At 37.5% G+C, this 14,274-nt stretch overlaps 1 protein-coding gene across 1 annotated transcript; it reads left to right on the top strand.

Moving 5' to 3' along the window:
• The first annotated feature begins 3,604 nt into the window (after positions 1–3,604).
• LOC119782844 (Rab interacting lysosomal protein) lies at positions 3,605–14,074 on the top strand. Its single transcript, XM_038284022.1, has 8 exons — positions 3,605–4,081; positions 7,755–7,878; positions 9,617–9,738; positions 10,788–10,973; positions 12,018–12,196; positions 12,279–12,404; positions 12,488–12,586; positions 12,953–14,074. The coding sequence occupies exons 1-8, from the start codon at positions 3,752–3,754 to the stop codon at positions 13,077–13,079; spliced, it is 1,293 nt and encodes a 430-aa protein (XP_038139950.1). The 5' UTR covers positions 3,605–3,751; the 3' UTR covers positions 13,080–14,074.
• Positions 14,075–14,274: the final 200 nt, after the last annotated feature.

Genomic DNA, 14,274 nt, shown 5'->3' with positions numbered 1-14,274 from the left:
CAGCATCCCCACTGTGGATCATATAGCAAACCATGTGCAGAGTAGGTGATCCGCATCCAAGGGAAGATGGAGGAAGCTGAAAACAAGAAAACTAAATAAAACCTGAGACTGCAGCAGAGACTGATTCCCCAGCAGGAGGAATGTAACAAGAGGTACAATAAATGGTTCAGGAAAACCACTTGGATGTGTTGGAGTGGCCTAGTCAAAGTCCAGACCCTAATCTTTGTGACAAGGTTCACCATGAGTAACTTCAGCTACATGCTGTAAAGATTGGTTTCTATAAGTTGGTATAAAAAATAGATCTAAAAAAAATGTTTCTTCTGCCTGAATTAGTTATTCTATAATCATTTGATTTATATTTAATATTAAACTGTGCACCTGGAGAATAAATAACCAATATGCAGCTATGGACATTTTTACAGTAATGGATATTTTAAATAGCAGCAACATCAGGGATGTGCAAAATGATGGCAGCATGTTATTTAACTAAGGTTAATATCATTACCTTTTCTTTTATTTGTTCATGCTCCTGGTGATTGTCACCTTCATTCCACTCTGTATTCTCATGAGTGTTTTGCACCATTTGTCACAGAACACCATTTGTGTACTTGTACTCAAGAATTTTAGGGAGGTGTAACTTTTTTTGGGAATTGTGACAGATTAAAATCTGTCACAATCTACAGTTACAAAACACCAAAGTTACAATGCACACATGGTTTTGCAACAATAGTTCTGAACCATTTGAAGCAAAAGTGAGTATGTAAGAGGTTTTTGATATGCAACTTGTAGAACAGGATTGGTGTACTTGTACTTAAAATTTGAACAGCTTTAAAAAAAAAAGATTGTAGTTGTGAATTTGTTTTTATTCTACAAATACAAAACTTGGAATGTAACTCTCTCAACAACTTCAAATTCACACTTACATAGCACAAATAGTTTTGAAACAAAATAAACTTCTAGGGGATTTACGGAAGAGGATTGGGGCCACTGAAAAAATAAAAAAAAGTTAACTGATTTTTAAATATTATTTCAGTTTAATTTGTGAAAAAAGTCAGAATTCTGACTTTAATCTCAGAATTCTGACAGCTAACAAACATGTTAGCATCAAGCCATAGCCACGTCTGTAGCTCTCTTGTTTTAAGGATCTTCTGCTCTTCCATTAATGAAATGGCATCACTGGGGACCCCTTGGGCACGTAAAAAGTTGCCTAATTTCGTCATTTTTCACCAATGTGATACAGGCCCTCCCAAACAACTCACATCTTTGTCAGTGAAGCTGAGTGCTCCCACATCTCTTCCTTCATGGTTCCCATCTACGTTAAGATCCAAAATTCTGAGGGTAAGGTCAGAATTCTGGGATTAAAGTCAGAATTTTGAGGGGGGAAAAAAATCATAATTCTGAGATTAAAGTCAGAATTCTGAGAAAAGAGTCAGAATTCTAAGATTTAAAGTCATAATTCTGAGAAAAATGACAGAATTCTGAGAAAAGAGTCAGAATTCTAAGATTTAAAGTCATAATTCTGAGAAAAAAGTCAGAATTCTGAGAAAAAAAAGTCAGAATTCTCAGATTTAAGTCAGAATTCTGAGAAAAAAGTCAAAATTCTGAGAAAAAAATTCAGAATTCTGAGAGCAAAGTCAGAATTTTGAGAAAACAAAGTCAGCATTCTGAGATTAAAGTCAGAATTCTGAGAAAAAAATTCAGAATTCTGAGAGCAAAGTCAGAATTTTGAGAAAAAAAAGTCAGCATTCTGAGATTAAAGTCAGAATTCTGAGATTTAAAGTCAGCAATCTGAGAAAAAGGTCAGAATTCTGAGAAATAGGTCAGAATTCTGAAATTAAAACCAGAATTCTGAGAAAAATAGTAAGCATTCTGAGATTTAAGGTCAGAATTCTGAGAAAAAAAAGTAAAAATTCTGAAATTAAAGTCAGAATTCTGAGATTAAAGTCAGAATTCTGAGATTTAAAGTCAGAATTATGAGATTTAAAGGTACACTATGCAACCGGTGTTGATTTTCCAGCGAGGCTCCCCCCAGAGGGCGAAAGTAAAAGTGCACTGTCGTAAATATGCACAGCTGTTCTCCTGGTTTCTCCGTCAAGCCAGGCGCGGTTGTTTTGAGCTTAGCAGACAGGCGAACGCAACGAATGACTAATGCTGCGTTCACACCGCAGCTGGCGCGACAGAAGCAGCGAGTTTACATGCAAAGTCAATGGTTGACGCGCGTCAAGGCGCAGCAAAAGGTCCCGCGGCGCGTTTTGAGCAGCAGGCCCAGCGCGTCTGAGCAGCTGAAGCAGGGAGAGAGACACAGCGCTGATGATCAGAGGCTATGATCTCTCCTCTTAAACAGTTTATTGACGCCTAAATTAACTTAAAATGCAGAAATCTGCCGGCAGAATATGCAGTTTGGATTATTTAGATCAAAAACACCTACCAGCTGCCGCGGTGAACCGCGAGGAGGTGACCTGGCCAGAGGCTGCTGATGAAGGGGTTCCTTCTGTCGGCGCACCGCTGGTATGTGGGGGTCTGAGCGGCTCCGACAGAAAAAATATTGAAGGCAGGATAATAATCTGAATGAACTGACGGCACTGATTACGTTTTCAGGTGTATTTTCTCATTTAAACACATATTAAAACTACTTTATTCCAAATGATCACAGCAAATATAGCTGCAAGGCAGAGAAAGGATAGTGAAGCTCCGCCCAACGCGCGTCAGACACACTTTTGCACCGCACAGCCAGAGCAGCAAAGCTGCTTCAGCCGCGTGTCAGAACTAACTGGTTCAAGCAGCAAAAATGAAGCAGCAGACACGATTTTGCTGCTTTTGCTGCGTGAACGTAGCATAACTGCACAAGGATCGCCACTGTGCTAGCAACGAGAATGCTTTTAACTGGGGGGTGTAGCAGTTCTCGCCGTAAAGCAAGACTGACTCTCACGAGACTTCTGAGCCTGTGGGTGCGGGTCGGTGCTCCTGCAATTGCAAGTGCAGTATTTCCCCCACAGACCACCAGGGCGGCCGAGAATACCTTTGTTCAACCTGAAATGACTCATTTAATCATCCAAAACGTTATGGAACACATTAATTAACTGAAAAATGTTGCATAGTGTGCCTTTAAAGTCAGCATTCTGAGAAAAAAGTCAGAATTATGAGAAAAAAGTCAGAATTATGAGAAAAAGTCAGAATTCTGAGATTAAAACCAGAATTCTGAGAAAAAAGTCAGCATTCTGAGTTTTAAGGTCAGAATTCTGAGGGAAAAAAAGTCTAAATTCTGAAATTAAGTCAGAATTCTGAGAAAAAATCCAAATTCTGAGATTAAAGTCAGACTACTGATTTTTTTCTCATATTATTCTGAAATAAAATTTAAAAACCAGTTAACTTTTTTTGTTTTGGCCCTGATTGTCTTCCGTAGTACTAGTGTGGGGTTAAGGATTTGCAGCAGATTTTGCAGCAGACCCACATATAGAGGAAACAGCGCTCTGCTGGAGGTGGCAGCATGTCGGTGCTTGTATTTATCCGAGCTTTGCATTGGTCAGCAGAGGAGGAGTAGGAGGCTGTCCCACCGCAGCTCCTCTTCTAGTTTTTAGTCTGATATCTGAGAGCTGGTACGGGCATGTCTGTAGCTTTTGTTCAGTATATTTGCTTAAAAGTGAACACCAAAGCAGGCGTGTGTTAAAACTTCTATATCTCAGTTTCACTTTCACATCAAGCCAGCAGGCTTTGGTGAAGCATGAACCGAGCTGCCGCATGAGGAGACATCATGGAGACGAAGAGCAGAGTCCCGCAGGAGTCCTCCTGCTTTAACGGGACTTTTTCCGCGCTAACCGTCAACGATGTGTACGAAATAGCGAAGCTGATCGGAGCCGAGGTGGAGAAGCTGATCGACGGCTACGGCAAAGAGAGCGTGGAGGGTCTGGTTCCGAAGATAGTGAAGGTGCTGGAGCTGCTGGAGAGCTTCGCCTCCACGAACCAGGCGCGCGCTCTGAAGGAAGAGGAGCTGCTGAAGACCTTCGAGCAGCTGCAGCTCCAACAGCAGAGGAAGCGGGGAGGGAAGGACGGCGACGAGGGCAGCGACAAAAACCAACTACGGGTGAGCTTTAAAGACGGCCACCATTTTGTAAACATTGATGCCAACATATGGAGCAACTGTCAGCTTCTGAATCCAGGCTGACATGGTCCACATCTGCTGAACGTTACTACAACATAAAGCGGTTATTTAAAGTGTATTACACGATAACAACACAATTAAATACCAAATCAAAGTTGGATGTAGGTTCACAATATGTTTTTGTTTTTATTTTTAAGTAGTTATATGTTTAATTTGCCATTTTTTTAAAGTTTCCATTAGTGTTGGTTAAATATTCAATAACTTCATCGTCCAACCATTGGAAAACCGTTATATAAGAAATAAATTAAATAATTTAGTTAGTTATATTTATTACATGGCTACTAAGGTATATAAGGTATGTCCCCGTTATTATTTCCCGTCTATAACATAATGGCTATGGAAGACCAACTCCGCCATATTAAAAATAAATACGGAAATAAATAAATGCTCAATAAATAAATAAGCATACCATAAACAAATGTAGGCAGAAATTAAATTATACAGTGAGACATAAATGTATATATCTCTTTTAATTAGCTTTCTTATTTATTCGCCTTTGTTATAGTTATTTATTTATTGTCCGTTATAATCTTCAACTTTATTTATTTATTACTTATTTTTTTAAGTATGTATTTATGTGCATGATATAGTATTTTTGTCTGTTTTATTCTTCCTTTGTATTTTTTTACCCTCTTTATTTCTTCAAAGCAATTTATTTAATAAATAGTTTTAATAAACACTGTTTATTAAATAAATTATTTATTTATTTAATGAATAGTGTTGAAGAAATAAAGAGGGTAAAAAAATACAAAGGAAGAATAAAACAGACAAAAATATTACATCATGCATATAAATAAATACTTAGAAAATAAATAATGAATAAATAAAGTTGAAGATTATAACGGACAGTAAATAAATAAGGTAAATATTACAAAGGCAAATAAATAAAGAAGCTATTTAAAAGAGATATACATTTATGTCTCACTGTATAGTTTCATTTCTACCTACATTTATTTGTTTATTGTATTTATGGGGGCAATTAATTGAATGCTTATTTATTATTTGAGCATTTATTTATTCATTTCTGTATTTATTTTTAGATATGGCAGAATTGGTCCTCAATAAATGACAAAATAGTATCTCAAAATGTTTATGATGTAGGGTTGTCACGATACTAAACTTTTCAACTCGATACCGATACTAAGTAAAATATTCGATACTCGATGTCATTTTCGATACCACAAGGATAAAAACAAAGACTCCAAAAATCAACAGAAATTTTTTCATTAATAAACAAAATACAATAAATAGATAAATAAATACAATAAACAATATTTTGAGGTTGTATGCTGTGCACAATATTAAGCAAGCTTGATAAAAAACTTATAAAATTCAAATTAAGTGTTCCTTCCTTGGCTATGCTTTGCACACATAACAATGACACTAGCCAAACCAGTTAAGAAACAAAAATAATTCTCAGCAGCTGCACCTGTTACAGAAAAAAGTCTGAAACTGAAAAGTGCACAGAATTATTCAATCACACAGTGTTCAGAAAGTGCATTTTCCACTATTCTGCACATAAGATGAATGACTGTTTAGGTGCCACTGGTGGTAGCACTGTATCGATACTTTTGAAAATGAGTATTGTATCCGGATACAACTTTTCAGTATCGATACTTTTTTGAGTATCGATACTTTTGACAACCCTAATATGATGTGATAATTATATTATTTGAAAGCAATGAGATTACTTAGTTTGTTACTATAATAGAATAGAATACAATTTAACTTAATAGTCATCACACTGCCACAAGTACTAAGCAACAAAATGTAGCTTGCATTTATCCAGAAGTGCTACACAGGATATATATATAGTAGTTATTTACATGTGTACAGAGACTATGTATTGTCTATAAATGGTATATATAAACAGAGAGTAATTGTAAGAGGCTGTAAAATAAATACATTTAGAAACTATATACAGATTATACAGGAAAGTTAGGATATGGATTATATGTATATTTTAGTGCGGTTATAATACAGGTAATACAGGAAGTCGAAATTTAAAGTTGCTTGTTGTTAATAATCAGTAACTCATATCTCTGAAATATTATAAGGCATATTTGCAAAAAATAATGTGATTTTCAATATATCTATTCATTTTCTAACACGCTTATCCCTGCTGGGGTTGCGAGGGGGGCTGGTGCCTATCTGCAGCTGTCAATGGGCGAGAGGTGGGGTACACCCTGGACAGGTCAGATCAAACAACCATTCACACACACACTCACATCTAAGGAGAATTTAGAGAAGCCAGTTAACCTAACGGTAATTTTTTTGGACTGCGGGAAGAAGCCGGAGTACCCGGAGAGAACCCACGCATGCTCAGGGAGAACATGGAAACTCCATGTAGAAAGACCCTGGGCCGGGAATCGGACCCTAAACCTTCTTGCTGCGAGAGAGCAGTGCTACCCACTGATCCCCTGTGCAGCACCATCTTCAATATATATGTTCTATATATTATGTTCTTCCCATCTTTCTTTATTATCATTCATCATCGCACAACTACAAGTTCATTATCTCACATTAATTAACTTGCGATAATAGCACTTGCACAAAGCACTACTTTATGACTAAGCTGATCTAGTCATGACTTTAAAAGTCATTATTATGAGATTGAATCCCAATTATAAATTGGATCAGAGACATATTCTTCATGTTTCTGTCAGCTATAATATGATTTGTTAATGAAATAGTGTTGCAGGTGTAACATAGACACTCATACTTCTCACTTTAGGGTAGAAATAGCTGTGTCAAGAATATTTTTCGCTGCCGTCTAATAATTTAGAAAACACACTCTATCAATGTCTTATAACATGATATAGGATAGTGAAGCCGTGTTACAGCTACTCTTGCATCAAAATAGTTTCCCAAAAAATCAAAAATTGCCAGAGTAGCCTTACGAGGAGGTTTTTCAACTCTAAAAAAAAATGCACTCATGGAGAATTTTCTTGTCTCAAAAAGGGGTGTTTTCTTTACTTATAAAAAATAACATAAATATTCTCAGAGTTGACTTACAAAAAATTCAAGTATAAACGTTAAGTGATGTGCGTGAAAAAACTGTTACGCTCCTCACTCCTTCAAACAAACAATCAGATCCACCCCATCAACTGCTTCTACTTGTTAATCTCAGCAGGAGGCGGACTGACAAGGAGGAAGATCAGAGCAAAACCAATACATAAACAAATAAACAATTGCTCTACCATTCGCACAACCCTAGATTTAACATTAATGATTTAGCAAAAAATAAATTAATCTAATTCTTATTAGGCTCCAACAAGCCGTAAAAGTATCATGCTTCAGTGCGTTAAGTTGATCCATGCATGCCTGTCCTTGCTCCCATTTTAATGAGCTTTAAACAAAACATACAAAAGAAAAAAAACAAATCATTACTGGAAGAGCTCTGAGGTGTGGTGATTACTTGGCAGTTTGACATGCCTTGGCAATGATACAAAGACGGCACACCCTCTGTGATGTCATACAGTGAAAGCTCCTGATCCCTAAATGTTTAACAGCTTCTATACATGCTGAAAAACATTGGATATTAAGTTACTCATGTTTTTTATTTTATTTTATATTTCTCCTAATTGTGGAGCAGGAGCTGCAGCAGAAGGAGGAAGAGTGGAAGAGGAGATGTGAGGAGCTACAGGTCCAGGTGCAGCAGCTGCAGGAGGACAGGAAGGAGCTCCAGAGCAGGCTGGATGGCTCCAGTGCTCAGGAAGGTATGTTTGAATACTTTAACAACCTAAAGTCTTCCTAAAGTTCTGCTTTAAACTCTCTTTTTTTGTGAAATAAATGAATAAATAAATTCTTCTGCATCTTTTTGCTTTGCTCCACCCAAGTAGAACCACCTCCAGGGCTTGTGGTTGCTCTGTTCTCGTCATAATCTTAAGTTATGCTGGTGTGCGTAGCAGACTCAGCCGTATGGAAATTTATCAGATGTTAACGGAACAGATTCAAAACAGCGGTTTAACTGTAAGGCCTGTATGCTGATCCTGAAAGCAGTCTGACCGGTAAACACACCATGTGTGCACAGCACATACTCTGCTCTGTGAAAATATGTTTACTATGTCAACATAAAGAGGAGGCCCACACGGGATAGGAGATAGGATCTAAAAAATTAACTTCTTATAGTTATGGCTCCATATTGATTATAGACTCTGATCATTTATTTGTAGAATTAATTTATCATAGAAGCTCAAAACAATAATCCAGGCCACTGGTTTTACTGTTATTTTGAGATTTTACTCTTTTCTCATACTTTGTCAAAGGTATATATAGTATTTGATTAAATGAACTAGCACAGCTCTTTCTTTGGTGCAGGTAGTTTTCATATAGCTAGATTTCCAGTCCTTTTTGGAAGCTCCTCGCAATAATAAACATGCTAAAAAGTTCATAACTGCTCATTAAAACAAGTTTTAGAGGATATAATATGTAATGAGGGCTATAAGCATCAGATTAAAGATGTGTATTATATCAATTCAGTTAACCTGAAAACTAAATAAAAATAAGAGTATTATTTAATTGCAACACACTTTAATCATAAAGCAACAAAAGCAGTGTACGGATTTTTGTTTTTCTTTGTTGCAGAAAAGCAAAAGTGGAACCTAATTATATGAGTGAAAGTGAAAACTAATAAGGCTTCTGTGTTTTATGCTGCTGTAGCTAATATCAAACATCAAACTTAATGTTTGTTGAAATAGGCTGGTGTTAAATTTCCTTACCCCTTCTTTTTTGTTTGATGTTTCTAAATTTAAAAGTGAAACCGCTATCATCCCTGTTTTCTATTCTGGTTGAGCAGGTCTGAGGTGGAGTGTCTCCAACATGCATTATAATAAGCTGTGAAGATGTTTTTAATTAGTCAGCGGCAGGTTGTCTCTGTATGTTTTGGATCTATGCCATGTGAGACAGGAGAAAGTGGAACCCATGCTGCTGAGACCGTTTGAACTCAGACTTTCTAACCTTTGTTTCTTACCTTAATGCAGCCCCAGCATGTTTAAAGTCAGGGTCAGTTAATTGAAATATGACCAACTAAACTGTATTTTACTTTAACTTTTACCTGTGTGCTGTTTTTATGTTTCTGTGTTCAGTTTTAGACAACAACCTAGATGTTTCAGTTTGGAAAGGCTGCAGTACTATGGTGATGAATAGAGTTATTTGTGGTATGTTTGTATTAGCTTTGCGTCAAAAGGCTCTTTGACAAAGAGTTTGTTAGTTTTGGTTACTGGGAATTTTTAAAGCAGACTGATAACTTTTCACTAAAATATATTTCCCTTATGTCACAGTTCAGATGGAAGAATGATATAATAATGAAAAAAAACTTCTCTATTATTAAGGCTTAAAGTAGGTTGTTTTGTAATGGCTGCAAAAAACGGAAGAAGAAACAATTGAAAACGACGCCCCTTTTTGAACCTTTGTTTTCATCTGCCTCTAACGCGCATGTGTTTGTTGTATTTTTAGACCGTAATCACAGGCAGGAGCGGCAGGTGATGCTGAAGCTGAAGGAGGTGGTGGACAAGCAGAGAGATGAGCTGAGGGCTAAGGTCCAGGAGATCGCTACAGTCTCCAAAGAGGTGGAGGCGGTAAGACTCAGATCTCACTGATTACAGGCTGATAGATTTTTATCGAAGGACCAAGAAAGGCCTGAAAAAGCAGCCAAAGTCCAACAAAAAAAGTTTTGAAGCACCATCAGAAATGATGGAGATCAGTTTAAAACACTAGAGGAAGGTCTGGTTCCCTCCTAGAAAAGCATACATTCAGAAATGTTTTATGAGACTAGTTAGTAAAATGTGGGCACTGGATGAGGGAGGGTATGTGTATGGTTATAAAAAAGATTAATCTGTTGCTGGTAGCAGATTTCAGGCATGTCTAGGCGTAGTCTTCACCCACACAGTATCTCTGTGTGTCTGTGTGTGTATATACATATTCTGAAATGATTGCTTGCATGTGTCTCTGCGTCTGTCGGGACACACTCATCACATGACTTATACAGCAGCCAAATCTGGGTGTGTTTGTTAATGCTTAACTTGTTGCTCCCAATCAGTCAACATAAAGGATAAGAAAAAACAAAAAAAAAAAACCTTAAATGTCAAATTTACGGAGTTTAGCTCATGACGTTTTCTGCTGATTTTATCTCAGGGTTTTTAAAATAGTTGTCCTTTAAACTGAATGCATCTGTTTGGACATTGTATGGTTTATGGGTTAACCTGGTGCTTCAAGCAGGGATTATGTTTAAATGTCATCTACATAGCTGAGCTATGAAATTTCCCCCATGCAGTCACAGCTCAGGATTATTCTGGAACAATTTAATTCCACTATTCCCTAATTCCAGTATTTGGGGAATGTCCTACTGTCCTACTTTTCTACTTGTTTCTGTTCCACCATCTCTGTTTCCTAAATCCTTCCTTCCTTCCTTCCTTCCTTCCTTCCTTCCTTCCTTCCTTCCTTCCTTCCTTCCTTCCTTCCTTCCTTCCTTCCTTCCTTCCTTCCTTCCTTCCTTCCTTCCTTCCTTCCTTCCTTCCTTCCTTCCTTCCTTCCTAGAAAACTGGTTGTTCTCAGAGAGAAAAGCAAACACCTGTGCGATTGTTCAGGTTGTCCTTTCACACCGGCATGTGTGTTCATGTCTCTGCAGCTCCAGGAGCAGTTGGACCGCTTCATGAAAATGAACGCAGAGCTGCGGCACAAGCAGAACGTGCTTCAGACGCAGCTGACGAGCATCGTGGAGAGGAAGGCCGACTTGGAGACCGACCTTAAGGAGAAAAACAAGGAGATAGAACGGCTCCAAACACAGCTGAATAGCGTCAATGGGCACAGCCCTGTATGTCGTCCTCTTACGTAATATTATTCAAGTTTTTATATGTTATAGTAAAAAAAAGACAGTTTAGGTGTTATGTCGAGAGCTTTGTTGGAATAACATCAGTGTGTTGGTTAAAAAGAGTGAGCCAAACCCCAAAATCAATATAATGGGTTTTATTTTCATACATGCAGATTTGTTGTGAAGAATTAATTCTTCTTTTATTTCAAATTATTAGTAAAGTTGAAATTTGAGCGTTTAACTGTAGAAACTAAAGTCAAATTCCTTTTTTGTGCACATGATATTGGCTAAAAAGCTGATTCTGACCCTGATTTCGGAAAAAATAAAACAGTTTTTAATAATCAGGAAAATGGAATATTAAGCAGTTTCAAAAACATTTACTGTGTGCATTTCACTTATCAGTCAAAGGCTTCTCCTGAAAAAAACTATGACACCATTTCTCTGTTTCCTGTGGAGAATTTCACTTAGTAGTTTTATGTTTTCTACTCCACATTTTAATATATATGTGACAATTTCTGCATTTCTTATAGAGGACTCAGTGTTTTTATCACCTTTAAAAAAAATATTTAGAGAAACGACCTATTTTACTTCGATTTTCAGGGACTGATGTGCCAGCATGTAAAACATTTGATGTTTTCATGCATAAATATGGGTCAGCTGACCTCTCAGATAAGTTCAACGCTGCTGTCATTATGATGATGTCATCTTTAATGAATTTTCCCATTACACATGCTGCATCATGCATGTCCTGATTTTTGGCTCTGTCGCTTTAAATTATCTGGCACGTTGGAGCATAATCTTTCTCCAAACTGATGACTGATCAGTTTTGTGATGTTGCACTGATGTAACTGCGTCACATTTGTGTTATTGTTGATTTAGGAAAAATAATTTTAAACAAGAAAAAAGATTAAACTTCTAAAAACTTTCTTAGACATGTTTTAAAACAGCAGAGGAAGGAAGAGAGTCTAGGTAAAATTAACATCTATCTTCTTTGGATTTGATTACTTATTTTATGATATATTTATTGAGTCTCTTTCATCCCATCAGCCCAGTCCGCACCAAACAGTACAGTCGACAAAAAAGTCGACCCAACAGCCAACCACTGAGAAGAACGACCCCGATCAGCCATGCTTCACAAAGAAAGAGGTGCGGGACATTTTGTTTGAGAGGAACGAGCTGAAAACCAACCTCTTCCTGGTGCAGGAGGAGCTCAACTACTATCAGAGGTGGGTCTTAAAAAAACATTAACGAACATAGGTGTTGAATTTATGTGAAGCAGAAATCAGAACTGTCTTTTTTTTATTGCAGGGAAATTTTGAATGAGGAGAGGTGCCCAGGCTTTCTTCTGGAAGCGGTCCGGTCGGCGATCAAAAAGCGAAGGAAGCTGATAAAGGCAAAGATGCTGGGGATTCCTCTGAGCGACTGCAGCATCAGGTATCTCTCATCCCTCTTTTGCAAAAACAAACACTAAATGTGTTTAGGTGGTGAAGAATGTGGGGTGTTTGTTTTGTCTTCAGTGACGAGGAAGAGACGAGTTCTCTGTACGGGCAGACAGAAGTGGACGGCTCAGAGGTGGACGGACCAACCAAACCAGCCGAGTCACGCATTCGAAGCCTGTAAGTGAGAAATAATCTGCAAAAACAAAAAAAAATCTCACAATTTTCACAGTGAGCTGCAAACGCATTCACATCTGTAGAACTTATCTATCTTTTGATTAGCATGAACTCTGATATCGCTAAAGGAAACCTTTTTAAAGTCTGACAAAATTTGATCAAAGTTCAAGTTGATGTATTTTTAATGTGACTTTGCAAAGGTGAGAATGTAAAGAAATAAAACGCATTCCCCCTAAAAGACACAGCGACATGATCCTCACCAGCTCCACTCTTCTAATGATTGGCCAATCCTGGTCTATATTTAGCTGTAATCCCTGACTGCGTGTCCTGACCTGAGGCATGTGTCTCTCTCTCTCTGTCCTGCTGCAGCTTCGGCTTTCTGACGCGTTCGGGGAGCAGCAGGAGTCCCACCCAAATGAGCAGCTCTCCCTCCAGCTGGGAAATCCTGGATGAATCCGAGGCGAGCGAAGAGCCAGAGCAACAGCTGGCTTCTTAACTCTGCATTGAGATTACGTCGTGCTCTTCAGCCACTCCTGTTCTCATTCTGAAGCTCGTTGCACAGACTGGGAACTTTAAGGCATTTCTAACGCAAAGGTCTAATAGCAAGCCATTGACGTTCTCACTTTGCAGTTCTGTTTCAATTTTGCTCAGTCGGAGCTTAAACACTGCACAAACGGTACAGAGTATACAGCAGGAGGCACTTTTGGAATCCCTATTTTTTATGGTTCAGAAATTAAAACAATCAGCGAGATATAAATATATTTGTTTTAAAAACATTTAAATGTTTTAGATTTTGAGAAATATACCGTATTATATTTTTATATATTTATCATCTGATTTGTTTGTTTTTGTTTTTGCTATAACCAAAGAAAAGAGCATTTAATGTTAATGAATTAACATCCAGATAGTCCAATATAATGGAGGGATTGTGTTTTTTTAGTATGGTAGGTGTCAGAGGAAGTTCTCATCTGTTCCACATGGGGGCATTTTTTATAAAAGGTGAATACAGGTTGTCCTTAACCCTCTGTAGTTGATTTTAGAGTTTACTTTAGTACTTTTCAGTATTTTAAGCACTTTTATCCATAGGGAAGATTCTACTCCTTACGCCTTAATTAACCATTTACATTATTACAGATGCCTTTTCCTCCTCAGTCATTAATTATCTAAACTGAACAACAGTATAGCCTGCTGTGTTTTTTTTAACATTGAAGCCATATTAATCTGTGATTGGCTGTCCTTCTTGACTTGATTTTATGCATATTTTCAAACAAGCCTGTTCCAGCCAACATGATGTCACTGCTCTTCCCCTCCTCTAAATGCACTACTCAGAGGGTTAATGTCTTTGAGGGACACTGAGTGAACCACCCCTGAAATAAATGTTTGGAGTTTATTTCTTGTAACAATTATTTCAGGAGGAATTAACAATTTGGATGTTAAGTGACTGCAAAATTCAGTTTTTCAATAAAAAAATCATGCACTGAAAAACTGAAATCGCTTTATCTGCGTCTTTTGTTCTTTGTGAAGACTGAGCACTTTTTAAATGAAATGTAGTCGCCATGACTAAAGATGTCTTCATCATCTCCAGGAAGGCAATGGATTCTGGGAAAAGGTGAACCCCATCATGTGTGTATGTGTTTGAATCATTCTTTTAAAAGCCCTGCGTCTGGCATGAATAGAAGGAAATGGCTCCG

The sequence above is a fragment of the Cyprinodon tularosa genome, unplaced genomic scaffold, assembly GCF_016077235.1.
Source record: "Cyprinodon tularosa strain WSP-4 unplaced genomic scaffold, ASM1607723v1 ctg198, whole genome shotgun sequence".
Taxonomy (NCBI): Eukaryota; Metazoa; Chordata; class Actinopteri; order Cyprinodontiformes; family Cyprinodontidae; genus Cyprinodon; species Cyprinodon tularosa.
The sequence above is the reverse complement of the archived record's forward strand: the minus strand, read 5'-3'. Positions and strand labels throughout refer to the sequence as shown.

What these genes read in the sequence shown, in the direction of transcription:
- LOC119782844 (XM_038284022.1), top strand. Translation starts at nt 3,752, where the DNA reads ATGGAGACGAAGAGCAGAGTCCCGCAGGAGTCCTCCTGCTTTAACGGG. An exon ending in TGGCTCCAGTGCTCAGGAAG is followed by an intron (nt 7,879 to 9,616) that starts GTATGTTTGAAT and finishes TTGTATTTTTAG; the next exon opens with ACCGTAATCACAGGCAGGAG. An exon ending in GAGTCACGCATTCGAAGCCT is followed by an intron (nt 12,587 to 12,952) that starts GTAAGTGAGAAA and finishes GTCCTGCTGCAG; the next exon opens with CTTCGGCTTTCTGACGCGTT.